This window comes from Myzus persicae, unplaced genomic scaffold (assembly GCF_001856785.1).
Source record: "Myzus persicae strain clone G006 unplaced genomic scaffold, MPER_G0061.0, whole genome shotgun sequence".
Lineage (NCBI taxonomy): Eukaryota > Metazoa > Arthropoda > Insecta > Hemiptera > Aphididae > Myzus > Myzus persicae.
Genome location: NW_019103956.1, coordinates 413,676 through 440,972, shown reverse-complemented (window position 1 = coordinate 440,972; position 27,297 = coordinate 413,676). Strand labels below are relative to the sequence as shown.

The following is a 27,297-nucleotide window of genomic DNA, read 5'->3' as shown; positions in this document are numbered from 1 at the left end:
CAATATTACACAAACTACGAACGAAAATAAAAACGTTCTTATAATCTAAATGATACATATCGTAGTCCGTAATGACTTAAAGCAATTATTAGTCTATGATCGAATACTAGTATTCGATTCAAAATAGAGGTGTTTATTATAGGCATAAATTAATAATTATCATATTAGCAAGACAGCAACTTTCGACGTCTATATCGATTTTGAGAAAATAAAATATTAGTATGAAACAACTATATTATTTAGTAATAATAATTACAGTTATTTCTAACCTTTTTTTCAATATTCGCCATTTCCTCGAATAATGATCAAATTGAATCACTATAAAAATAATTTCTTATTATTTTTTGGTATAATTTATTAGGTATTTAAATCTAGTATTATAATAGTAATCTATTTAGACTAAGGTATTATTGGAAAAAAAATGAAAATAGTGTCTTGCAGCGTGAGTATTGTTTTGGTCTTGCAAATCTTATCTTGGTCTTGGTCTTGTTAATGCCATCTTGGTCTGGTATTGGGGCAAGAGTCTTGGGAGACCTGAAAACCGAGACCAATTTTGATCATCACTAGCTGAACAATTTAACTATTTTATTAACATGGCCAACGACTAAATCACACAACTAAAAAACCATACATTTATAAACAATAATGTACCTGATGTTTTAAAAACAGCAAAATAGCAACCCCCATACATAAAAAAAGTCATACCTTAGCTTTCAATAACTTGCATCCAATATCATTTATCTCAAACATAACAAAATTATTTGAAAAAATCTTAAAAACAAAACTAATACTTTTCTTAAAATCGAACAATCAACTTTTTGAATATTGATTCAATTTTAGACTTAATAAAAGCATAACTATCATCACTAAACTTATCTACACTGCGGTTGAAGAAGGGAAAGAGTGTGATATAATCTATTTAGATCTGACTGAGGCCTTCGATACAATAAATCACGATAAACTTCTAAGTAAAACACAGAATATAGAAATCCTATTTTTCTTTTATTAGAATTTCTTAGTGTAAATTATTATGACACGACAATTACAGGAAAAAATAATTGTATTTTATACATTTTTTACAATAGAATAAAAAAATCCTACTTATAAAACAAAATATAGAGTGAAAAAATAAATAGTGATATTTCTAGTGAACAAATATTAAAATTCAGTGTACCACAGTAGGTGCAATTTTAACAATTTAGGTATCATTTAAACTATAAAAATAATTTATTGTATTGATCAGTATTGGTAGCACATGTAACGAAGTAATTAAACACATTGAGGTCGATCTAAAATGTATTTATAATTGACCAAGTGTTAACAGTCTATTTTTAAATTTCAATAAATAGACCATTTCACTCCACTTACTGTCTTAACTCTAATCAGACATTACCAATTATAAATTATATAAAAATCCAAGAAACTAATTGTAATACAATGGATTATTGTGATTATAATTTGGCGAGCTTGACAAAAGCTGTAGGTGCTTATAGGCATCGAAATATTCTCCAATATGAAATGGGTAAACCAGATAATATCCGTCTCAAATAAATTAAGAAAGATGATTTTCATAAAGATAGAACTATGTGAGATAAATTACCATTCAAGTACATAAGAACTATGTATTTAACTTGATTTGAGTATATCATATCTCACAGTATAATTGGGTGGGAATTAGCCTATAATACTGTTATTCTACAGCTGCAAAAATGTCAAAACATAATACTCAGGGCTGCGCATACAAAATTGGAAATATCCATCAGAAAAACGATTTGAAAACTATAGTGTCCTCAATATAGAGCTCTTATATCTAAAAACTATTACCATGTGTCCATGTATCTAAAATAAAACGCAATCAGTTGGATCATATATAAAGTATAGACCACGAGGTCACCATTTGGTTAGTAATTTTACCTTAGACTAGCCGCCGAAAAGTTTTCTATTTTCTGGGGACTCAGATATTTAACTTAATGCCCAGTGATATGATTAATATGCCGCTACCACTTTTCAAAAAAAAAAATTTCCACTGGCTCCAATATGAATATGATGCGTCTAAAACTAAATGTATGTACCATACTTCATGACACTTGTAACGTGAATCTAAAATTATTTATTATTGTTAAGAAAAATATTTTGTTTCTCTTTATATAATGTATCTATATCATTAAGAATATTTGGAAACTAAGATAACTCTGGCCTCCATTCGAATTTTTCTCAGTGAGGCCCATCAGTTATCTTTTTAATATTATTATAATAAAAAAACTAATTTAAGCATTTTTTTGAACTATCGTGATGATTTTTGTACATTTTATATTAATTTTAATTTTTAATTTTTCATAGACCCCTACTGTTTTATCGATATTTCGTTGTGTCCAGTTATTCTTGTACCTATTACACTAATACGAGAACAATTGAACACGACACTAACAAGTAACAACACAATATCAGATGCATCATACGTGTATTATACCTATATACTCTGTTCACCAAGAGAATAACTTACTTTGCACGCTTACGACTGGTACTGAGGATTGGATATTTGGGTGTTTGCAGTGGGGTACAACGCGTTTTGGTTTGCGCTCAACCACATTTATCTGTCGAACGGAGTAGCGACAGTTAAAATATAATTATTATGGACAATATCGAATACTGCAGTCATGTACCTATTTTGCCTATACTATACGCCGGACCACATTTTAAGACCAAAGTTTGTCAAACAATATTTATAATTTATATTTTATTTAACTATACTAATGACTATATATTTATATAGTAAGGGACTGTTTTCAAGAGTTAAGGGCACCAGGAAAAGCGGCTATGGCTCCCTGGGGAGTTTTAAATGCATATATTTAATATCAATATTAAACTATAACTATTATAAGTTTATGAGTAACTCTAATATCTTGCCGCGGATGAGATTTTATCCGGTGGGTACCTATGCTTGATAGTCCTACCATAGGTGACGTGTGTGCTTCACCCTACAGCAGTCTACGCGTTGTGTAGTTTCAACAAACCCGTACCTACTGACAATTTATACAATTTTACGCTGGAGCGTTTTATACACATTAATACAATGACACTTATTTCTTTTTTGTTTCATATATAGATCAATAAGTTAAAGCAAACTAATAACTAGTCATTCAGATCTGAATTGATAATTGTATGACCTTAATCTACACTGCAGGGCCGATCATACCAGAGGTATGTGTACAACATTGTACGTCGCGAAAGTTTGCCAGGGGAGCCGTTACACAGAAGAGGAATACAAATAATTATATTATTATTATTTTATTCCAAATATTAAACATTCAATTTCATTTTTTTGTGCATAGTTATTAATAATTTTAAAATTTGTTGTCTCGATATTAATCATGTATTTATAATATATGTGACGATGACTAAAAATAACTTAACATCAAAACATATTTTTTCTGTAACAGTACTAACTTGAGAGTCACCAACATTTTGCGAAGAGACGAAGAAGCCATGGAATGAAAAAGTTTAAATGCCTCTGAGTTATACAAAATTAATAACGTTGCTTTCCCGGTTTTAACGGAATAAAAAAAAATAATATCTATTTATTTTCAATATTTAAAAAAAATAATGTTTTACTCCCTTATTAGTACACAACGTCTGGCCCATTCAATAATTTACATTTTATTAAAATAGATATTGGGCCTTTTTTGTTTCGATACACAGCAATTGGAAATCTCTGCAAAACCAATCCGACAGGGTTCTGTGTTGATTTGAGACTAATCCCGGGCTTTGATTAATCGCGGTAAATGTTTTTTCAAATTACTTTTTTCTTATTGTTCTAATCAATGTTTTTCCAATAATTGTTTGTACCAAGTTTTGAAAATTATTGAGTAATAAAAATACTTTTTGAGTAACCACGTTCTCTCGGCGAACGGACTTGCGACGAGTTAAAATATAAACATGGGCAATATTGAACACTGTTATAATAGTGTAATGTACTCGTAATTCTGCGAACCTATTCATACCGGTTAGTTAACAACAGGCATTAACAGCTACTAGTGACTAGGTATATAATACATGTGGCCGTCAAACTATTGTCATCATCCTTCACGTTATGTTAAGTGTGGAGGTGACCACTCCACAGACATTTGCACCAAAAACAAAAACAATCCAGCCAAGTGCGCCCTTTGCATGGGAAAATCATACCTCCAACTACAAAGGATGTGCAATACTTAAAGCTTTTCTCAAACGTCACAAGACTCATTCAAAACACAAAATCCGAATCCAGTACTCACGTCTCTCCATTTCAAGACTCCTATCTCCCAAAGCATCTTATTCCTCCGTCGCCGATTCCAATGATATTCCGTTACTTAATAACCACACAAACGGTAGGCCATTTATTAAATTTACTTCAGAACTTTCAACATAAATTATTCCCCTCATTAAGCAGTAAGCACCTTACAGCTATTCTAAACAAATAGCTTATTTCATAGTTCGAAATTCGTTCTTAGTTCTTACCTCATTAACTAAATGTATAATATTTTTAACCATCGATTTCATTACTTGTAACTTGTACATTTTAATGGGTCTCCGATCCATATGTATTTTTATTTTTTAACACTACTTAAAACTTTCTTCGTTACTATTTTTCACTATTATTATTTCGAAATGTGTATTTAATTATCTTACGTATGTTTTATATACTTGTTGAGTCAATCATAATTTACACTAGATGCTAATAATAATAAAAAAAAAAATGCAATTTGTTTTTGGAAAAAATAAGTTCAGCAAATCTTATTTGCTCTAATGAATTAATGAAAAAACAGTCAATTAAATAACGCTCTGTTGACAAGAATACATTTTATTGTTGTATGTCTTTATAGTTTATATTTATAGATGAAATCAAACAAAAAAATAGACATGAAAAATTATATTACATTACAATTTTCATACTAGGTACATATATTCAAAAAAAAACCCTTAGGCTTGGGTGTTGATGATCAATGAACTATTTATTTTAATGTATAATTTATTATTTTATTACAGTATAAATAACTTTAGTTGTATGTGGATTTATGTTAAAACAAAAAAAATACAATAAACATTATTACCTGTATTCTAAAATTAAATGTTTGATTCACCTATTAATTAAATGTTAAATAAAGACAACACTAATAAATTATTTTTATTAAAAATATCTTCAAAACAAATTGTACAGCTATCTTTCAGTTCTGAGCTTGTAAATCTGAAAATATTAAACACAAAAATAAATAAATATTTTTTAAATCATATGATTAAATACATAAATTGTCCTTAATGAATAATTACAATTTATAATCCAATTGTCATTATAATGAACACTAAAAAGTAAATAAAAAGTTGGTCTTTTACAAAATAGAGAGTACAATTATAATTAATTTTAAAGTCTAATATATTAAATAAACATCACATTTTTTAATCAAAATCATTGGGTTTCTTAACATTTTCTTTTATGTTATTTAGAGTTTCAAATGACATAATGCTTATACAATGTATATTATCACAATTTAGACTGTAGAAGTGTTTTCTTAATGAGCTATGGTTAGGCCACACAGGCAATTTACGATTGTAAATATATTTTTAATGTAAGGGAAAACGTCAATATCAAACTGACAAAACATAATGAGAAAACCCACTAATAAAAATCATTAATATTACCTATTGGCTATTATACAGTAAAATTTAATTACACTAGTCCTACTTTAAGTTACAATTTAACTATAAGGTTTTTGGTTACAATTGTTTGTACCATGATCATACATTATTAAAGGGCTTCAATAGTTGACAGTTGTATTTCAACGTAGTCATATTTTGTTCAAGCTATTTGAGTTATGAATAACTTATGATCTACTATTAATATGTTCAAACTATCAGAAAATAAAATGCAACGCTGACTTCTGTCATTCAGAAAGTCTTTGCCAATAGATACCATCAACACAACTGTCAGCTTATAAAATTTAATACAATTATACATATAAGTCGGCATTACTATTAGTTATTACTTATTATCATCATCATAAATATTGATTGTTATTGTTACCTGGATGTAAGCTTCAGTCAGAGTGATCATCTGTGGGAGTATGTCGCTGACGTGCAAATCTTGCATCTCGTACCACTTGCTGTTCCCTTGTTTTAACACGTGTACACGATAAGTGCCCTTGTTTGGTTCCCCGTCGTGCACAATATTGGCGATCAAGTCGTAGGAAGTATTTTTATGTGCAGCTTTTACCTCGGGTGTCAGTATGTCTCCAAAGTCCACATTCCTTAAAACAAAATATTGTATATATTAGTAAAGGTAAAACTAAGGTTTGACAACCTTGGAAGTTATAGAAGTCGAAATTGAGAAAATGTGCAAATAAAAAAGTTTTATAATATCTTTTCTTAGTGCACCTTTATGTGGTGCTACAAAGATAATATGAACATTTTAAGTCTCTAGCTATCATAATTTAGTTTCTACGTTGACCAGTCATTCAGTCAGGACATTTTCGCTTATAAATATAAATTATAGATAAAAATAATCAAGAAATATAAACTTTTCCCCTAAAATTGATTAATTTGGCAATTTAAAATTTTCTTTTTAATCTCTTCAATTGTCTTTGTATGGAATAGGTTACTGGTTCAGTAAACTATAAATCAAGATAACATAGAAGTATAATATGCAACTCCTACAACTTTCCTCACCATAGTTATTCTTATTACACAACCTGTGTTTTGGCCAAAGATATACTATAACTACTAGACAACTAGCCATCTGACTTGGCTTTAATGTTAGAGTCGGTAAATTGGCCAACTTTTCTCATCAAAGGGATCCATGTTTACAATTTTGTCATTGATATAAGATCTGAATACCGATAGGTTAATCAAATGTATATATTTAATTTGGTTGTTGTCATATCACATTTAACATTTCAATGAACAAATTGTAAACACTGACCCCTTTGATTAGAAATGTCTGCTACTTTAACCACTTCAACATTACATAAAAGCCAAGTCATCTATCTGGTTGTATTATGTATCTGAGGTTTTGAGCGCACAATTTTTTTGTGGCATGGCACCTTTGTGTACTTCCTATATACTATAGTAGTTGTTTTGTATGTACTCACTTTACTGGGAAGTTGACGATAGTGGGGTTCTTCTCGACAAAAAACGTGTTCTTCGTAAAACGCTGAAACGAGTGAGCAAAACAGTGATAAATGATAAAAAAAAAACAATTTATTAAACTACAACGAGTGCCCGATCGGTAGCAATCGCATACATGTAACACAGTCATCCGAACCTTTATGTATAGGATCAAGTACGGCGGGAGTTGAGTAATCTCAAAACGTTTCATGAAGTTTTCCTTGTAAGTTTTGTATTCTTTTTCCGATTCATTGTTGAACTTGGTCAGCAGAGAATACAAACTCACCTATAAACACACGGTTCGACCAGTTACCACTTACACAACCATCAAAATTCGATGTTGTCGACAATTGGTTACACATTGATATTACATACTTGAGGTATAATGTTCTCCATGACTTCGTCTTTGAACAACGGGGGAGGCGGCAGATCGCAAGTCAAATAGAGAAATGGTGATTCGGACACGTGCTCGGCGTATTCGTCCGTGCATAGCAGACTGTACCTCTGTTTTTCGTCCAGCTCCACAGGCGGAATCTTGCGAGTCTTCACGCGCATTTTGCCCATGAACGTCTTGTACACGATACTGGAGTGACGGCTCTTCTTTCCATTCAACGCTCTGTGTAAAGAGTTCAAAAACCACGACAAAAAGTCAATCGGGTCGCCTACGCACACACACACGCACACAAGAGACGCTTCATTAGTGTTTATATCATAAAAAATGGCATTCACCGTTTCTGTCATAATTAATATTTTCGTGGTTGTAACAGTGATATAATATTACTCATACGGAATCAGTGGTGTGTTTATATGGGGGGGGGGAGGTTCATGAGTACAGAACCCACCAACAGAACCAAAAAAAGAAAATATTAGGTACCAAAGACACTGAAATATAGCATTTATTCATGATTATGAAAATTGTATAACCATAGTAAATGTGATAAATTTTTAACCTTGCTTGTAATCTTGTTAAAACAATAATATATTTCAACAGCTTTATTAAATATTTAAATATTTTTTCTTTCGTTTTGTGAATACAGATGATAGTGGGACACGCATTATTTTTATATTAAAAATATAAAGGCCTTTTATTCTCGTTATTACTGATTAAATGAAAATATAAAATTATTCTTAATAAAAAAGTCTATAGATAACATACATTTTTTCCACTTTTGAAAAATGTTGAGGAGTCCAGGCTACTTCCACCACCTAGTTCCATAACTATTGTGTAACAAGTTGTAAAAACCTGGTAAAATATTATTTTTGGGGCAAACAAATAGACCCAAAACAAAACTCGCAAAATTTGACGTAAAGGTGTCACCGTCCAACTGAACCTTCGCGATTATTCGAACATTCAATCGAAATTAATAAATCTTTCAATACATAGAATAGGTCTTTGCGTTTACCAACCCCTATCTCCAATATTTGAGAAATTAAAAAAAAGGCCTTGTTTTCGGTTTTTAAATTAATTAGTTGATAGGCGCTTAAACCAAAATAAAATACTACTGATTAATGAGTTATACTAATCGAAAATTATTGTGAATAATAATTATAGATGAAACGATTGTATTATATTAGGTATATACAGGGTCTTCCAAATTTCGGGTGACAAAAATGGTGGGGATTACACTGGTTCTTACGGGACAGATCTGTCTTTTGTCACACAAAATTTGGAACACCCTGTATATCAACACAGCCGTGCAGCGCAGCAAAACCCAGTTGGCGGTGGCGGTACTCACCCTGCTCAGTGAACTGGAACTTCTTGCCACTCCACAGGACGACTGCCTGTAACATTTCATGTGGCGACACGTGCGCCTTGAAGTTGCGCGGATTCCAAAGCTTCCGCATGAGCTCACCGAACCGCTGGACCAACAGGAATACGCTATCACCGGGCGGCCGTTTCACCTTGGCGTATTTCCTTTCATCCAGAAAGTAGTCCCGGAGTGGTGTGACGTTGGATAACGCCTGCAGGATGACGTTACAATAGTCGTTGGCCTTGATGTTGTTCAGGCCTACGATGCCAGGCATGTAAAGCGTGCCGTCAATGGCCCGCGATCGTTTGTCGCACGTGTCCAGCTGGCTGACGTGCTTCGGCGTGAAAGTCGGGTTCAGCACGTACTTGATGTCATCCAGCGAGGAATCTAAGTGCGTACAAGTGTGAATTTATATTACACATTCATTGCATACTATAAATGTCATTACATGCGCAGTACTCTGATCACGGTAGTACCTCCAATTAATATTTTCGGCAGATTACCTTGAATTCAATAAGGTTTTTTAACTGCATAAATGAGTAAATTACTATTAATTTTTAAAAAAATCGAATTTTTTTACATACTCGGCACATCGAATTTATTTTGAAATGTGCCCCTCTCCTCTATAAATTTGAATCAGATACTTGTCTTTTATATTATCTTATAAATTATAGATCGACAGTGAGTAGAAATTCGATTTATGCAGTCGTAATTATCACATTTTTTATCATAATTCTTATTATATTTATTTTTTCATTACATACGATTTTATAAAGTTTCAAGTTATTTAATATTTTGTTATGTTTACTTGGTTCTCAAATACTCCATCAGTCAATTATTAATATAAAAATAAACTTTATGAGTCCATTGTTTATAATACAATTAAAAAATATTTTTTTGCTCCACATACGTGAAAAACATTTCAAATTTCAAAAATAAGTGTATTTTTAAATCTTTTAAGTAGGAAAAATAAAATCAAATCAAATTCTAGTTCCTAAAGGTCTGCCGGCTGAAATATATATTTCTATAGTATTACCATAAATCGTAAACATACATTCACACTGTAATATAATATATATAACTATATAAGTACACCAGGAACGAGGCGACAATAAAGTATTAATATTAACTCCGTTAACGTTATGTGCACAGATGATTGTGCGGACTTGGCTGCAGAGTTCATATAGCAACGACATGGCGGGATAGTATAAACATTATAGGTTTTAAACAGCAAAAAATACATTTTCAGGCATATCATATTTTAGATATTTTTGCATTTTTTTAGGGGACTTGGTGTGAACGTTACCTAAAATATCAGATTTCAATTGGTCGACAGCGATCAGAGGCGGAGTCACCAACCACACATTCGTTTCACTCAACTCTCATGAAATGTAAATACCTAATCTCGAAAGGATGACGCCCTACAAAAAATGCTACGCTTTTATACAATATACTGACCGACTATTTCGTAGTTATCGGGCAGGCAGTAGAACTTCAGCGTTTGCAGGTTCAAAAAAACGTGGTGGCTCTCGGCGACGCTGTGAGTGTAGGCGTGGGTGTTGGTGCCGCGACCTGCAACGACAATCGATCAAAAACAAGACGAAGATAAACAACCGCAGTAGATCGTCGTCGATTGGAATGGTTCCATGAAAAAAAAAAACAAAATATATTAGTTCATGCCACGTTATTCGTTACGAACGTCAAAATAATTAGTCGATACGTTACCTTGAAAATATTTACCGCATACTAGACACGCGTAGACGTTGATCCTCGACAGCGACACGGAACACAATTTTTCGAAATCGAAATCCAACACCTGCCGGTTTATCGTGTCTAAATACGGACACAAACGGTGCACTTTTTTCATCCATTTGTCTACAACAGAAACAACGCAGTAGTATTTCGTTCAGGTTTTCGTCAAACGGATCATAAAATGCATACAAATGTCATACGATTTAAAAATATGATTGGCAAAGTATTATCCGTGTTTGATGACAGATCCTAGCCGGTTGGAGGGAGGGGGGTGTCATATCAAACAAAAATGTATTATTTTTTAATATTTATTTTATAATGACAAAAAAAGGCATACAAGGAATAAAAACTGCATTCGTTCCTAAATTGCATAAATGCAGCAGTAAGACGCAAAGTGATTATTGGCAGTTTTTTGACTGAAACAGTGAAACCCATTTATTTCAATGAACTAAGAACAATGATGCAATTAGAACTTGAATTAATTTAAAAGTTATAATCTTTTGAAATCCACGATTTGGTGCATTCTAACATACGACTTTCTATCCAGAAGTGTTTTTTGTTATTACTTTATTAACAATAACCTAAAAAGTAAGTACAATACTACGATGGATTATTTCATTGAAATGTTGAAAATAAAAATGTTCACATTTACAAAAAACATAGTTAAGACATTTTTGCTATTTTAAACTTGATTTCTATGTTAATTGACTATAAATTCATAGAAAATTCGACCAACTTTTTTTGAAAGTACAATCATAATATAAAGCATGCAAGAACGCAAATTTTGAAAAAAAAATCGTTTGGGAGCTAACTGAATCTATTTCAAAAGTTCTAATCGAGGCAGAAATTCATTCCCCTGGCTTATATAGAAAACTCATATTTTATAATCTGTTAGATGCATCATTATTCTGATTTAACAATCAACTTGATTTTTATAGGATAAACCGTAGCCACGTCATGCCTCTCTCTTACCACTGTGCATTTGGTAAAAAAATAGATTTTAACATCAATATTTAGATTCTCGATTTTGAACGAAGCAACGAATGTATCAGCTTTACAATATCTTCGTGTGTGTCACTGTCATTACCTTTTGTAGTAGTTAAAATGTTTTGTTCATCAATTTTGAGGGTGGTTTCTTGTAACAAATTAGACCTAGTCGGTATTTTTGGTACGATAAAGCGACACGTAGATGATAACAATATCTACTCAATTATTTGTTTTTTTCTTTGTCTAATTCAATACATAACCATTAACTATTCACGTCGCAAAACATCTTTAGATATACAATTCTTCCGTGCGTCTATTATGATGGAACAACTTAACAGATTGAGGTAAAAATTATATCAGCAGATTTTTTGAAACTCGGGGAGGAGTTTAGCGTCTTTTTTCAACCATAATATTTTTTTGTTTATAGTATATACTAATGAATGAATGGTAAAAGATAATAAAATAGTTATTATGATTGGATATTTAGAAATAATTTTCTGTTTAGTATTATATTTTGTCATTAAGGCTGTTACAGCTATTACACATTAGATGGAAAGTGTAAAGTTGAAGTCGATATAGGTAGTAAAATAAATTGAGAAAATGTCAACTGAAGCAAAATGGAAAAGATTGGTAAATCAAAATAAAGATATTATTTGTAGTGCTACACTGAATTACACATAATATGCAAATTCACAACTTTTGACCAATTGGCACAACATTTTGCACACACATTATTTGGGATCCCGGACCGTAAGAATAGAATCCAAAAGTAACAGCAATTATACATTAAAGGCAAAATGTATATTTATTAATAAAAAAAATACTAAATTAACAAGAAATACTTGGCAGATTTTGACGACCCGAGGAAGGTTCAGAATGAACCTGTTATTTTAGGATAGCTTATCCTCTAGATTTATAATATTAAAATTATAAAGTTTATTTTTGCTTGCAATTGGTTCAAGAAAAAGGTTAATTTTTTAAGTTATATTTCTGATTAATAAATGCAGCTAGTTTATAGAAAAATAATGATTTTATAACAACAGTTAATTTTTTTAACCATCATTATTTATGTATGGTCATTAATTTCGATATTTGATCAATAACCAGACGTCCAGACTAATCAGACTAACCATGATAAATTTATAAAAATTATTTAAAAAGTACGTTTTGAGTATACGTAGACAGCAGTTACTTGATAAAGTTACTAATTAGGTAATGATTTTAAAAGGAATTTCGAACGCAACATACAATATACTTATTACATAAAGTTATAAAGTGACTGGTGAGTATATTATATTGATGTAATTTTATATAACTTAACATAAATTGAGTTATTATAATTTTGTAAATCTCCAAACTTGGGTTGCTGCTTATTAATTATTATATATTTTATTCTATAAGGAAACTTTGTTATAATAGGTATAAGTCAAAATACAACTAAACTTTATTGTTATTAATGCGAAAGTAAATGAATAATATTAATAATAATATATAATAATAATATAATAATAATATTTGATTTCGTTTAAACTTTGATTAAATGTTTTTAAGCATCGATTGTATGAAATAAATAAGAATGAAAAATACTTTTTAAAAAACGACCTTTACCCACTCTTATAATAATATTATAAAGTTGAAAAGTTTGAATGTTTGAACGCACTAATCTCAGAAACTTCGGGACCGATTTAAATAAAATATACATCAATAGATTCCTTAGAACTCGGATGAAGATTTAGGAGGATGCCAGAGCACTATTCGTTTTCTCTCTCTGGCCCATTATAGACCACATAGACAAAACGCATAAAAGAATAATCTTTGAGTACAACCACGCATTACAAAATCAATAAAGAATAATATTTTTAAGGGAATGACACATCGATTTGTCTTAATATTGTCTCAAAACAATTTAAACGTCATTTAAATTAAATTTTTTTTAAGTCGAATATTAAATCAAATAATAATAAAATATAAAACCAGATTTTACTCAAAGGTTACTCAAAAATCATAAAAAACAATTTTAAGTGAAAGCGTTTTATATATGTTGTGCGTGACTTTGAGAGAGAAAAAAAATATTGCGCTGACACCCTCTTAATATTATTATTCTTTAAACCATGAAAAAGATTGAATTTGGTATTGGCTCACAAAAATCAAAGAATTTTTTGTTCATACAGTTGCATTGGTTACAGGATTAAGTTTAGACTAGCCGACTCACCCTATGAGTTGCACTATGGGATTTTTTTTAAATCAGTGAAAATAATATTAAATGTTTTGTTTGTAAATGTACAAAAAAATACAATGTGCCTACTGTTTTCAACTTATGGACTCAAAAAATAATCGACAGATTAACAAAAGTTTCAGAGATTGTTATTAAAGATATCGGGAAACATTAGAGAGTAGTTTGAACCACATTCGAAAATATACTAAGTGCTATATCTATTTGCCCACAGGCAGATTGCCCATCTTGATGGAATTAGTTTAGAAACCGACGTACTATATATAAAGTAACAACCGAAATACACCGATAAAGGTCCGTATGTTAAATTTGTTCATTTTTTTTCCGAGCAAAGTCATATACAGATAGTCTAAATATAAGACTATGATTTAATAAAAATCAAGATCAAAGCTAATTTGTTGTTATTTTTACAATTTGTTATTATAAATGCGCATTTATATACATTATACACATATACCATTTAGTACACCAAACATATGGCATAGTATATGAATAGTTATTTATATATATTTATCATCTGACGAGTAATCTGGTTATAATAAATATACATAAAATAAGTTTACACATTTAATATTTTGTTGTCTTGTAGCCTGTAGGTAGGTATTTTAAATTCGACACTATATATAAGACTAAAAACGAGAGAATTATTTTAATCTAAAAACTAAACGAGGTCGACTTTTATCAATTAGGAAGACGGAGAGCTTTAATGACACAATTAAATAACTTATACCTATACTTGGGACTTCAGTTTCCGTCAACTACGAGCTAATTTCCGTGTACAAACAAAAATAAATCATCACGTGCAATGATCTACATTAGCATACATTTTAAATAACATATATCTAATACTATAAAAAAATAATAACAATAAATAAAATTAATTACGTGAACTAATGATCACAAAAAAAGTTATTCCGCCTTCGCGTTATTTTTTTTAAATATACATCCACTATATATTATATAAGAAATATACCTTATATCTATATTATGTATACACGAAATACCTATTATAACTAATTGAGTATCTATTTACTTTGTTGTCTAGTATGTTTTAATTAGAAAAATAACATTTTTTTAGGCGGTCACTCTAAATTTAATTTTTTTACACCTCTTCACTAATCTTTTAATGTGAGTTTTTGCAAACTATAAAAATATTCGTCCAAAAAGTAATATTTCATAATAGTAACTCTATACCAATTTAGTTTCCTAAAAACTAATTTTTTCATACCTTGTAGTAATTAAATTAATCATAGTTGTTATGTTTAATTTCAACAACTCAAAATATATTAGGTACAACACTATACCTACAAGCAGAAAAATCTAATAATTATCATTTTAAGTTGCAACTGTTTTAATAGATACCATCACATACTGTCAGATTTGTTCATAAAATATTAAAATGTATTATTTTTCACCAATTTTACATTTTCTTAGAATTAAAAACACTTTATATAATTAAAAATATGTCGCTTTCATTTTAAATAGGTCTGCATTTAAACATTTTAATCATTGGACGTTTAATATTGTCAGATTTATGCATTTGGTAAGTATTTATTTATACACTATTTGTCTAGACTCGAGAGAATGTGGTAGCGCAGAAACCAGAAAGCGTCATACCCCATTGCAATGACACAAATCCCCAATTTCTCGGCTCCAGTCGTACGGGCGAAATAACCACATCCTCTCGGAGAACGGAGAGTATGTGTTAACAGATAAACCCTAGGTTCATATTTAAATAATTGCTTTCCATTGCTCTAAGTATAAAATTAATGTTATAAATGTTAAACTATACTAATTTAAAAATAGACTCAACCCATGTATATAACTAAGGTTATATTATATATTGCTTATAACAATACTTGTTTTCATTATCATTAATTTAAAGATAATTAAGATGTATAAAAGGACGATAATTTCAGCATGACATTTAAGTTTATTAGAACTGTTATAAAATTGAAAAGAAATTAATAAAGAACCAATTTATCAACATTTAAATAGAGTTTGAAGAATGAATTGTGGAACAATATTTCTTAATACTAAATTGTCAAGGTCAGCTTGAAGCAATATTGCCCTGCACCGACATGGTTGATAGTTTTTTGTAATTATTTTATTTAAATATGATATATTAGTTTTTTGTTTGAGTATAAATCGTTTTTAAATAATAACTACTACTGTCAAGTATGTACTTAACTACTTAAGATGAGGATAGCTTAGCCAGTATTTCTGAAGTTGTATAACAACCAGACAAAAACAATAAAAATAGTAATAATTTTAGTAAATAAATTAAATATGTATTTTTGGTCCACAAAAATATTCAACAACATAAAATAATTACAAATTCAGGTACTTACATTAATTAACATTACATTAACTTAGACTTTAAAACTGTAAACATCAAAATCACAAATATAATATATTCTATTCTGTACTACAGTGATTCTCAGACATATTTTATTGAAGCTATGATTTTTTCTAACAAAACGTTCAACTTGCTTAATTATTTAAACCAAGCATTTCAATTTTACACTTTTCATTAAAATAAGTATTTTTTTTTTAGAAATCCTGAGAAAATGTTTCTTACGCTTTAATTTAAACTAATACACATAATAACTCTCTTGAATGAAAAATGGATATAATATTTACTCATGGTAATTATTGAAATAATTAAAACCTTACAATATAAGTAAATTCAATAAGACTTCAATAAATAAACAACTTGAGAACCGTTAATGTATTCAAATATTATTATAGGAATATAAATATTGATTTATAAATTATATAAGATTATCTACTGTAATACATTCATCACTTTTTTAAATACTTAATTCATAAAAGTAACATTTATTTAAAAATGATAAATACTAAAATGTAGTTAATACTTTGTTCAAGCATTAAGAATATAATAATTTTGAAAAGGTAGGTATATATTATGAAATAATAGATTATTAATAATTTTAACCAATTAAATCATATTGTTTAATATTGGCATTTATAATAGAACGATTCACACATTATGGCCAAATTTCTGGTGAACTTGGTTCTTGATTATTAATAACCTTATCAAAAAAAGTTATAACCTGATTTAACGACAATGCATTATGCAATGTTTCTAAAGGTCTTATTGGTGGAACTCCATCGCAACCAATTATTGAACCAGCATAGCTTGAAGGACCAGTCATCAAATCATGTAAATCTGAAGTGCTAGATGAGCCACTAATTACAGCAGTACTAAACAAACTACTGGTTGGCGGAGATGCAGAAAACAAATGTGAAAAATAACAATGTCTTTTTGCTGTGGCATTTTGAGGCTGACAAAATTTGAACTTCAGTGGTCCATCACAAGTATCATCCTCAGAAAATATAGGCGGTTCAGATGATTCTTTTTTATCATCTTCAGTAATTGAAAAACGACTATGATCTTCTTCTTCTTCTTCTTCTTCTTCAATTTGCGGTTCTGTTACAGAAAATCTACTATGCCCTTCATCTTCATCTAATGAATCATCCTCTTCGTAATCTTTATGTTTTGTTTTGAAATTACTACCTGTTTGTGGTCGAAAACCAGGACCTGGCGGCAAATTTTTTCGAACACAACAATTAACACCAGGACTGAAATGTAGCTCTACATGAAATCTTTCATCAGATTTTACATCTTTGGTGGGATCTTCATACAACATAATAACTATTTGTGTCATATAGTTAAGTTCTGAAACAATACTGACATATTCCATAGCTCGGCCCCATTGTTCATCATTATTCACATCTAATAGGCCACCAAATCTCAAAATAGATAAAAGTGAATGAATATGGCTTTCACTTGTGAAATATAAACGAGATCTTACATGTCTTCTAGGACTTAATACACCATATGAATATGTAGGATTTAAACGATTTACGGTTTCATCTGCTTCTTCGCATGGCTCTTCAACATTTCGTTGCAAGTCAGATTTCAGTTTTCTTAATAAAGGAGTGCAAATTCCTTGACTTATAGTAACCTTTTCATCAATATCCAACCCATATTCTTGAGGAATAACTATATCGGCCAAATATTTGGCATATGTATACAATTCTTCTGCTTCTTCAAACTGTAAGGTTCGTTGATTGTGCTGTAAATCATATTTTATACAATCATATATATCAGGGATCTTGGAGATATCAAATTTTTTATTTTTAGTATAAAAATCTTTTTCAATTTTTGACCATCGTTGTCCCATAAGTTCCCATGTTTCACCATGGTATAATACAGTATCTGCTTTTTTGGGATCATCTTTTTTGGACTCAACAACAGCTACTAATTTCTGTATTAGTTCTTGAACTATTTCACAACACTGAACTGGATTTTTTACATAATCTAATGCTTCATCTATACTAATAGCTCTACAAGGATTTATCATTGCTCGATCTTCAGGAGTAAATATATGATCATTCTGCATTAATTTATGCAACTGTTCTTTTGTCATATTTTGTTGTTCACTGGAATCACGATCATTATCTAACAAACCATTTGTATTTGCACTTTTAACCATTTGTACTAGAATTGGTGTTAATTCCCCTTCGAGAGCCAATAATCCTTTTGCAAATGCAGCAGCTGTCATTTGCACTCTGCCTTCATCACTCGCATAAATTTTTAAATCATGGCGAAATGTAGAATGTAATCTAAGTAGGCCCAATCCTTGAGTATCTGAATTTCTACCCTGGCCTCCAGGATACATACATCTGAAAATTTGTCCTAATTTTTCAGCTTGAACTCTCCCTGCAGGAGTTAATTCACCTCCCCATTTAAGTATTAGAACCAGTGATGGATCTTGTTTAAAATTTACACTTTGTTCTTTTCTCGGTCTTCCGTGAGGTTGATATTTCATTTGAACTTTACGATTTATTCCTGAAAAATGACCATACATTTCTAAAACACTTTTCAATTGTTCAAGTTTTCTTTTTTTCTCTTCAAGCTCTTGATCAGCTTCATGATGCTCAATTTCATCTAACAATGCTCTGGCAATATCTAGAACTTCTTGAAGTTGCTTAGGATGTTTTAATTTAACTTCTCCTTTCATTTTACCCCCATACCTTTCAAACACATCAAAAAATTTGGAATGTCTAACTTCAACTTTCATTTTTTGTTTAGGAGTACGATCTCCATGTCTTATAACGGCCACAACACACCGTAATTCCATCATTTTCCCAACAGTAGTAGGAACAATTGGAGGGTCATCTAATTGAAAAGGAACCGACCAAGGTATATGAAGTGTAGGTGCCAATTCTCTAAGAATCATGTTTCCTAATATTTTGGCACAATCATCATAGTATTTATTTGAATTTTTAACAAAACTAAATCCATTTACATCACAAACAAAAGATTTACCATTTGCACGTAGTAGATCAAAGCCACATACAGTTTGCTTAAATGCTAAACATACCTTGCGAGAAATCATTTTTTCAGAATTACTGAGGATAATAGGATATCGTATCTCCTTACCTTCAGAATCACGTTCAACTTTACCATCCAGTGCAGGTGACTTACGTGCTTCTGCGTGAGCATAATCTGGGCCAACAGTATATACTTTTACATCAGTTCCGTCAGTTGGCATAAAATCTTCATATATAAAAGAACCAGTTTTCCTAACTCTAGATTCCGGAGAATAAACACTACTCCGACTACCTATTTTACGAAAAAGTCTTTGACTTCCACCTCCTGCTGAAGTAGGATAATAAATATAAATATTATGATCTTCAGCAGAAACTGGTTTTTCAACAAATGGTTTATTAAATACAACGCCATTAATTTCTACGTGGTCTTCAGACTCTACTAGTTCATGTAAATTTGGATCCTGAGACTCTCTATCTAAAACTGCATACCTAGGAATTAAAATTCCTTCAGATTCCAAAATTGAATAAACCTGCCTTCTATCTTGGAGGGCAAACTGAGTTGGCAAATGATTAATAACCAATGGTTTCCTAAGCTCAGCATATCTAATTGCTTTTTCAAGAGGAAATCCTTTAGAATGAAAAGATATCAAGCAATCACAAATGGGCCATTCTTCAATAGGTTTTAATAATAATTCTTCTTCAAAAACTATCATTTTTAAATATTCAAACTCAGCTAGCCTGTTGAGAATTTCTTTCATTGGTTTAGAAAAACTTTTTTTTTTCATGGCACATATGCCAACAATAACTTGTTTACGGTCTGTAGTTAAAGATGCTTCCATTAACTCTTCTTCTTCAAGTGGCTTCATTGGCTCGAAATCTTCAACGAGAATGGTTGGTTGGGTTTTGCAGAGTTCCTGGTAACCTTGCTCCATCTCTGTATGGAACCACCAAAACTTTTGTTAATGGCCAAGTCAAATATAATTACTAAGCCTACGTGATAATGAATAATGAATCAAAATTACAACTTATAAAGAGCTTTACATTTTTAATTAGCATTATTGACTATCGTAAAAATGATTTAATTAAATATTGAATATTTATAAAGTTTTTACATTTTATGCATTAGCCAAATTTAAAAAAATTAGTTTAAAAATGTAAAACCAATTATTCTTTTAAGTTTATTTTATATTAACATTTTAATTATACCTAGGGTTCAAATTAAAACTGACTTAATTTTATTTATTAATTATAAATTTAGATTATGATCAGTTATTGTCCTACTGAATGGCGAACCATGTATCATAATATTTTAAAAATATATGAACAGCAGATACGTTCTTATAATTTGATGAGTAACACAAAATTGGATCACCAACATATAACCAAAGACACTTTGCATAGGGATGGTCCTAATAAATCCTCTAAGATATCCACTAAGATATTAACTGTGTAAATTATTAAATAATTGTAATTAATTTACAAATTGTTTATAATAATTACATACATAATAATATGTAATAAATACTTTTATCAACATAATTTATACAGCCTGTGACAGGATGATATTAGACAGTAGATTTTTAGATTCTTACATACATTTTTGGCTTTGTGCAGCTCAACAGGGGTAAATAATTTGAACAACTTCTTCAGTACAGAATTCGTAATAAAATATTTATTTTGCACATTACAGCATATTTTAAAGATTCAGCCTATTATTTCATACTTAAGGGGATCGGTAGCGGACAGTTATTTTAGCCAAAACATAACAATCTTTTGTCCATTAAACTTTCGACCTAGTAATACAATAATACTTTTTAGAACTGATTTGAATTTCTTATTATGTCTACTTGAGATTGGTCAGTCTACTTTTCCCAATTTCACGCCCCCCCCCCCCCTACAACTATAAATTTAGTTAGAAAATTTTGAAATGTTCAAAAGTTGATTATTCAGAATTTAATTCAGAAATCATAAAATGTGGACTGACGGATCTCAAGTAGACACAACAAATTTAGATCAGTTTGCTAAAATATTATAACATTATTAAGTCAGTTGGTAGGATAGACGAAAGTGCATACAAATGAGCAGAAACTGTTAACCATTCACTAGTGCAACACTAAGTAGATGACTTGTACATACGGAACTCACCGCTATTTCTTTCACACCCAATCACATACGCTAATCATCATTTACTAAGCACACATTTACAATGTGTAAATTTTTAACTAAAAAACTGTCCACCACCGATCCCTTTAAGAATATATTGTATTATTTGTTCATTTCTCGAGTTGAAATATTTTATCACAAGAAAAAAAAATTTATTTATAAATGAAAAATGATAGAAATTGTTCTATTATTTGTTTGTAATTGAATTGAACATTTTAAATTTGTTTGATTGTTTTAAGTGTCACTGAGTTAAAACAATTAACCAAAAAATGATATGCAATAATTTTTTTCAAGTGTCATGTCAGGTTGCATGAACAATCACTAAACACTTAACGAATCAATAGTGAGCTAATGATCCCTTAAACATGGTTTAGCGGCCCATGATTAGTCCAATCAATTTTTTTGGGCCGTTAAATTAATAATTTTTTCATGCAACCTGGCATCATCATATTATTACATGGTGAGTAATGTATGGATGGTAAACACTATAAATTTATAAAGTTTAATATTAACTTATACTATATATTTTACATAATATTGTTTCTATTGAAACTGGTTTACAGATTTTTAAATTATTTGAAGTAAAAAAAGTATATATATTTTACTAGTTTGAGGATTATTCAGAGAATACTTTTTTTTAGAGAATATTTTTAACTTTTAAAAACCTAATAATCTACTTTTTAATGATAACAAACTAGTACCTACATTAATTAATTACTTATATAAATTATATTAATTATTTAGTATTAGAATTATTTTTCAAAAAAATGAAAATAAATTGTTCCAACTTTATATTACTTTCAGCTTTTATTGTTGTAGAATATTTTTAAATCAAATTAAACACATAGAATATAAAAACAATTGGTAGATAAATTATTGCCTAAGCACTATAAATCTTTAATGAAAGCGTACTGGGCGCTTTATTTTAATTGTTAACTTTATATGGACATCTTTCATTAATTTTTCAACTCTATTTTGAATAAATTTAAAGTAATGATATATATTAGGTATATTAATATACACTACTAAATGATCTACCTACAGGCTACAACTATTTAATTAATAACTCACTTTTTAAACCACATTGCAGAAATATGAATATAAACTCTCAGTTTTGATACAACATATCTGACAAAAATATTTAAATTAAAATATATTATTGATTTGTATATACCTAATCAATGCAGTACAATATATATGTGCAGATCAAGTATGTAAATATTGATTATTAGCAATTTTAATGCTGGTATGCAATTAATTTGAGTATTTGACAAACCTAAAACAACATTTATAGGCCAATGAAATAATCAAAGAAATATTACAGCAATATTTATGTTTGTAATTTTTTTTTTTTTTGTTCAACCAGCAAATAATCTAAGTAATCAAAAATATACTTCAAGCATGCAATCATTAAAGAAAATGTATAGTTATAATAAAATTTTAGTTCCCTAATATATCATAAGTAAATGGGAAAATATTAAATAGTGATGAAAAGGTGTAATAGTAGGTATAATAATCTTTCCTAAAATAATATTTGAATTTATTAATTAATTAATATTATTTGAATAAACAAAATTAAATTAAAATTGTCATGTTGCATTCCAAACAACATAACATTATACATTTAACTATTAACTTAATTCCAATTTTAATTTGAAATGTTGTCCTCAGCATATAATGTATACTTTCTATTATTCTAATACCTTGTTAATTAATGCACTCAAATTTCTAGGACCTATTTTTATATCATTTTTTATTTATTGCTGATTATTTAGACAAGTAAATGATAGGAAAAATAAATTTTAAAATTGTTGATTAATTTAATTTTAAATAAAGTATATTTACATCTTAAATTATTAATATTACTTTCCTTACAAATGAATAATTCTGACAACATAATTCATTAAGAATATTGATAAAAAATAAAAACACTTTGATTTAATAAAAAAAGCAATTTACTTTAAACTTGAAATAATAAAAATAGTCGTAAGTGCTTACCAAAATATCTAGAAAATTCAAATTTGAACTAAATAACTTACATCTTGTATAGAATGCAATTTAGTTCCGAAACAATGAAAAAAATTTTTTGAAACAACATCAAAGTTAAGAATAATGAAGGAATTAGATTTTGGTAGATGCCTTTTTTTCAAGTTTTAACAATTTGAAGTTTGATGATTTTCCAATTAAAAAAAAAATAGAAACCAAATTGTTTTTGTCCATTTTCATTCTTTTACACATTTTCAACCCATAAAACATGAAATATCATGTATAAAATGTTTCTTTAAGGAAATACCAAATACCAATATAATAAATAAATAGAAACAACCGCATATCAACAATGAATTTGAATTATGAATAAAATGTATATTACACACTTAAAAACAAACAATAGTTTGTTTAAACAAATAAAAAGAGTTATAATAAAGATAGAATTCAGGGATACTATACTTATATACATGGAATCACCCTAATTAAATGTTTTTTTAAACATTTTAATGTATTAGTTTGTGGTACAAAATTTAAATTATTTTAGATAACTCGGAGCAATAGATATATTTTTAAATTTAGAATGTATGATTATTTTAACATTTTTAGATCAATAATTAAAGATTATAGTATTTTAAGTTTTCCCTAAATGCTGATAATATGAAGGTGATATTAATGAACTATGATAGATAAAAGAATACTTAACACTCATCACAAATGTAATTTTAAAATCTTATGGTTATAAGTACTTTATCATTAACTTAAAAAAAAAATAGTGAAGACAACATTTTAAACTGATGCCAAACTATTTTAGGACAAAATAAGCCCTACTTAGAATAATGAGTGCAAATATTTAAGTAAATAAATTACTTTTTAATATAGTATTCTTAATTCTTATATTTATTATAAGGAGATTTACCACAGTACATTTTCTTTATTTTAAGCTCATGGTATATTATAAAAGTATACCAATTTAATCCTAAAGATATATTTGAAATGTATTATGTAGTTAATAAAATATCTAATCTACAAATATAAGTGTGAATAATCTTTAAATACTAGCAGTGGGGGTGTGAATACCTATTTTATGAAGCGACAGCTTCCTATAAAAGCGGAGAAGAGTATTTGATGATAGACTTGTATATAATTTACGAATATTTTATGTACTTTTATGAATTGGATTTGGTAGTGAGAGTGGCGTATGGGTTAGTTGAAAATAATTGGTGGGCAAGTACTTATTTTAATAGTCGCTTCATAGAAAAAAAAGATCACGCCACCACTGAGTACAAGATACTCATGCATTAATAATTTGTATTCTATTTATGAACAAATTATCATTACTTACCAATGCATAGCTAATATTTGTTAATTAGTAAAAATTGTTTTATCTCTCTTAATCCACTTGGCACAATATAACCACATATACTAATACTTAATAGACATGTTTTAATTAAATAACAAAGGTACATTTTTACAAGTTACAAGCCTATCACAACTAATAAACATACCTACTTTATTCAAAAGATACTTATACTAATTTTTATAAAGAAAAAATAATAATAATCCCTATTAAGTTTATTCATAACACATGCACATCCATTAAAGAAAGAAAATATACCAATATGTTAATTTCAGTATCTTAATAAAGGTACATAACATAACTATCATATCAATCATTAATTTAAAATCATCATCTCTCAAATGCCATCCGATATTTATAAAAACATTTTTATAGCAAGTTCTTTTTTATAATTTTTATTTGAAATACACAATCTGTAAATTATTTGTTTTTTACAATAAGTGTACCTATGAGCTGTATAGTATTGATTACATGTAAATGGCTGGTAAAAAGAGATACCCAACGGTAACACTTTTTTTACTTCATATTTATAGCAAGATAAATTTTAATCTAAGTAGGTACCAATTATTGGTTTAAATTTTTATGTGATTCTTAATGATTGAACTATTTTGTATTAGGTAGTTACTCTTGATAAATTATTTTAATTAGAATTTGTATTAGGTATAGAGAGCAGATTATGTATCTGTTAAAAGCTTTAATAACAAATTATATGAATAAATTATCAACTTTTTACAACTAAACCAATATTAAACAATATTTAATTTACCAGTAGTTGAGTGGTCATCCTCGTCATCTTGAGAATTTCTTTCAATGTCTGAATGTGATTCATTCCATTTCCTCTTGCCATTCTGTTTATTTTCATCCGCGCTTTGATTAAATGATGCCATTTACACCTACAATTAAGTTAATAACAGATAATTTATTAAACAAAAAAAAAAACAATTGTTTGTCAGTCAAGTACACTGCATCCGTTTTTAAATTTCAATTGCATGTGCATCTATTTAATCACAGACCGTGAGTAAACTGACCATAACAACAACGGCGTTCGGCTGATAAAAATAAAATAATAATATAAACCTATGTCCTATATTATTGTCAGTGTAATGGACACTTTTATCAGCGAACTTCACAAACGTGAAAATAGAAACGCGACGTCCGAAGATCGATAAATGTTGTACCTAAGTTGATTTCGGGGAGTCGGCTCGTCGGTTCCCGTGGTACGGTGCGGAGGCGGCCTGCGCAATACAGACGAAACGGTTTGGCGCCGAACTGTTCTCAAATGGTACGTTTCACCGGACAAACGACAATCCAGACGATAAAAACTTAGAAGCTTAAGACCTCAATCGTAACAATAATAATTATGATGATGAATCGAATGTAATGTACTGTTAATTACAATAGAAATGAGAAATAGTTCATGAACATTGTGCAATTAAAAATAATTTTTTTATCTCGTCAACGGCTGAGCGAATCGTGATGAACGCAAGTACGCGTTGAAGACGAACTATGTTTACAAAATAATATATTGTCTGCCGTCATTCGTCAATCTCCAATCTCTATAGCCCATATTATTCCACAATACAACTACAAATTACAATACACAATATTGACAATAATAAATAACCGATACCAAGGTACACAATTATTATTTGAGGTTATATTATATAGATAATTATCTGATAAGAATATTTTGAAACTAGTAACTCGGTGATTGTTGTGTTGCTGGAAAAAAATCAGTGAGGTGTCGTGTAGAGTATAATATATTCAACTCGTGGATAAAGGCCAAAGGGTGACTAGCATTTTGTTACCTATTAAATATACGGAACACTGCACGACACGACGAGGTATGAACCCACCTATATGATTGGCTGAATCTAGTAGCTGTAATAGAATCCAACTCTTGGTATCTTTAGCGTTTATGTTATTGTACCCACGGACGACGGATGTATAATACTATAATATGGAATTTCTTGAGGACGCTTACACCCGCATGTGGAATCTAGCGCCCCCGATGCAATGGACGTTTCCAAAAAATAAAAATATTAAACAATATTAATAATATTCAATACAAATAAATTTGCTCAATAATCAAAATATAATCCTATTAAATTAATGTCTAAATATAATACAGTAATACGTCATAATAACATTTTTGCTATTTGCCAAATACCAATTTCCAATACAAATCCACTAATATAAATATTAAAAATATTAAACAATATACAAATTACAAATTAAAATTAAAAATACTTATATAAATATGATATACTTACAACTAAAGAAAACGTAAATTATATATTTTTATTCTAGTAAGAGATACTACTATTTAATAAAATAAGTATCTATTAAAATACAAAATTAAATAAAACACATCTATGGGATCCGCGAGGGGGTGCAAAGGGGTGCACTTACACCCCCCTGGCTTTTCAAAGAAAAAAAATTAAAAAAGAAAATAAAATTGAATGGTATAATGTATTAAAACTATTCTATTTTGCATAATTACCTACATTATTTCTATTATTTATTACTATACTTATTCTACATAATTGTCTATAAATATTATTTAT

General features: G+C 29.3%; 2 protein-coding genes and 1 pseudogene across 7 annotated transcripts; all 3 read right to left on the bottom strand.

The window, feature by feature from the left end:
• Nucleotides 1–5,194: 5,194 nt before the first annotated feature.
• Nucleotides 5,195–7,875, bottom strand: LOC111036868 (U4/U6.U5 tri-snRNP-associated protein 2-like). The gene is made up of 5 exons (XM_022319116.1): nt 7,510–7,875; nt 7,271–7,420; nt 7,119–7,180; nt 6,056–6,278; nt 5,195–5,221 (listed from the first exon to the last, which is right to left on the bottom strand). The coding sequence occupies exons 1-5, from the start codon at nt 7,873–7,875 to the stop codon at nt 5,195–5,197; spliced, it is 828 nt and encodes a 275-aa protein (XP_022174808.1).
• Nucleotides 7,876–8,790: 915 nt separating this feature from the next.
• Nucleotides 8,791–10,756, bottom strand: LOC111036866 (annotated as a pseudogene).
• A 5,875-nt stretch (nt 10,757–16,631) lies between these two features.
• LOC111036870 (inositol hexakisphosphate and diphosphoinositol-pentakisphosphate kinase) lies at nt 16,632–26,809 on the bottom strand. Of its 6 annotated transcripts, none has more exons than XM_022319125.1 (3): nt 26,587–26,809; nt 25,497–25,623; nt 16,632–20,155 (listed from the first exon to the last, which is right to left on the bottom strand). In XM_022319125.1, exons 2-3 carry the CDS (start codon nt 25,615–25,617, stop codon nt 16,869–16,871), a joined length of 3,408 nt encoding a protein of 1,135 aa, XP_022174817.1. In that variant the 5' UTR covers nt 25,618–25,623; nt 26,587–26,809; the 3' UTR covers nt 16,632–16,868. The 6 variants fall into 6 exon arrangements, with proteins under 6 accessions (XP_022174817.1, XP_022174814.1, XP_022174815.1 ...); XM_022319122.1 differs by lacking the exon at nt 26,587–26,809 and adding an exon at nt 25,808–25,923; XM_022319123.1 differs by lacking the exon at nt 26,587–26,809 and adding an exon at nt 25,759–25,893.
• Nucleotides 26,810–27,297: the final 488 nt, after the last annotated feature.

What these genes read in the sequence shown, in the direction of transcription:
- LOC111036868 (XM_022319116.1), bottom strand. Translation starts at nt 7,875, where the DNA reads ATGACAGAAACGGTGAATGCCATTTTTTATGATATAAACACTAATGAA. An exon ending in TGGAGAACATTATACCTCAA is followed by an intron (nt 7,421 to 7,509) that starts GTATGTAATATC and finishes GTGTGTTTATAG; the next exon opens with GTGAGTTTGTATTCTCTGCT. An exon ending in TGACTGAAGCTTACATCCAG is followed by an intron (nt 5,222 to 6,055) that starts GTAACAATAACA and finishes TAATATTTTCAG; the next exon opens with ATTTACAAGCTCAGAACTGA.
- LOC111036870 (XM_022319125.1), bottom strand. Translation starts at nt 25,617, where the DNA reads ATGGCATCATTTAATCAAAGCGCGGATGAAAATAAACAGAATGGCAAG. An exon ending in GGATGACCACTCAACTACTG is followed by an intron (nt 20,156 to 25,496) that starts GTAAATTAAATA and finishes GGTTCCATACAG; the next exon opens with AGATGGAGCAAGGTTACCAG.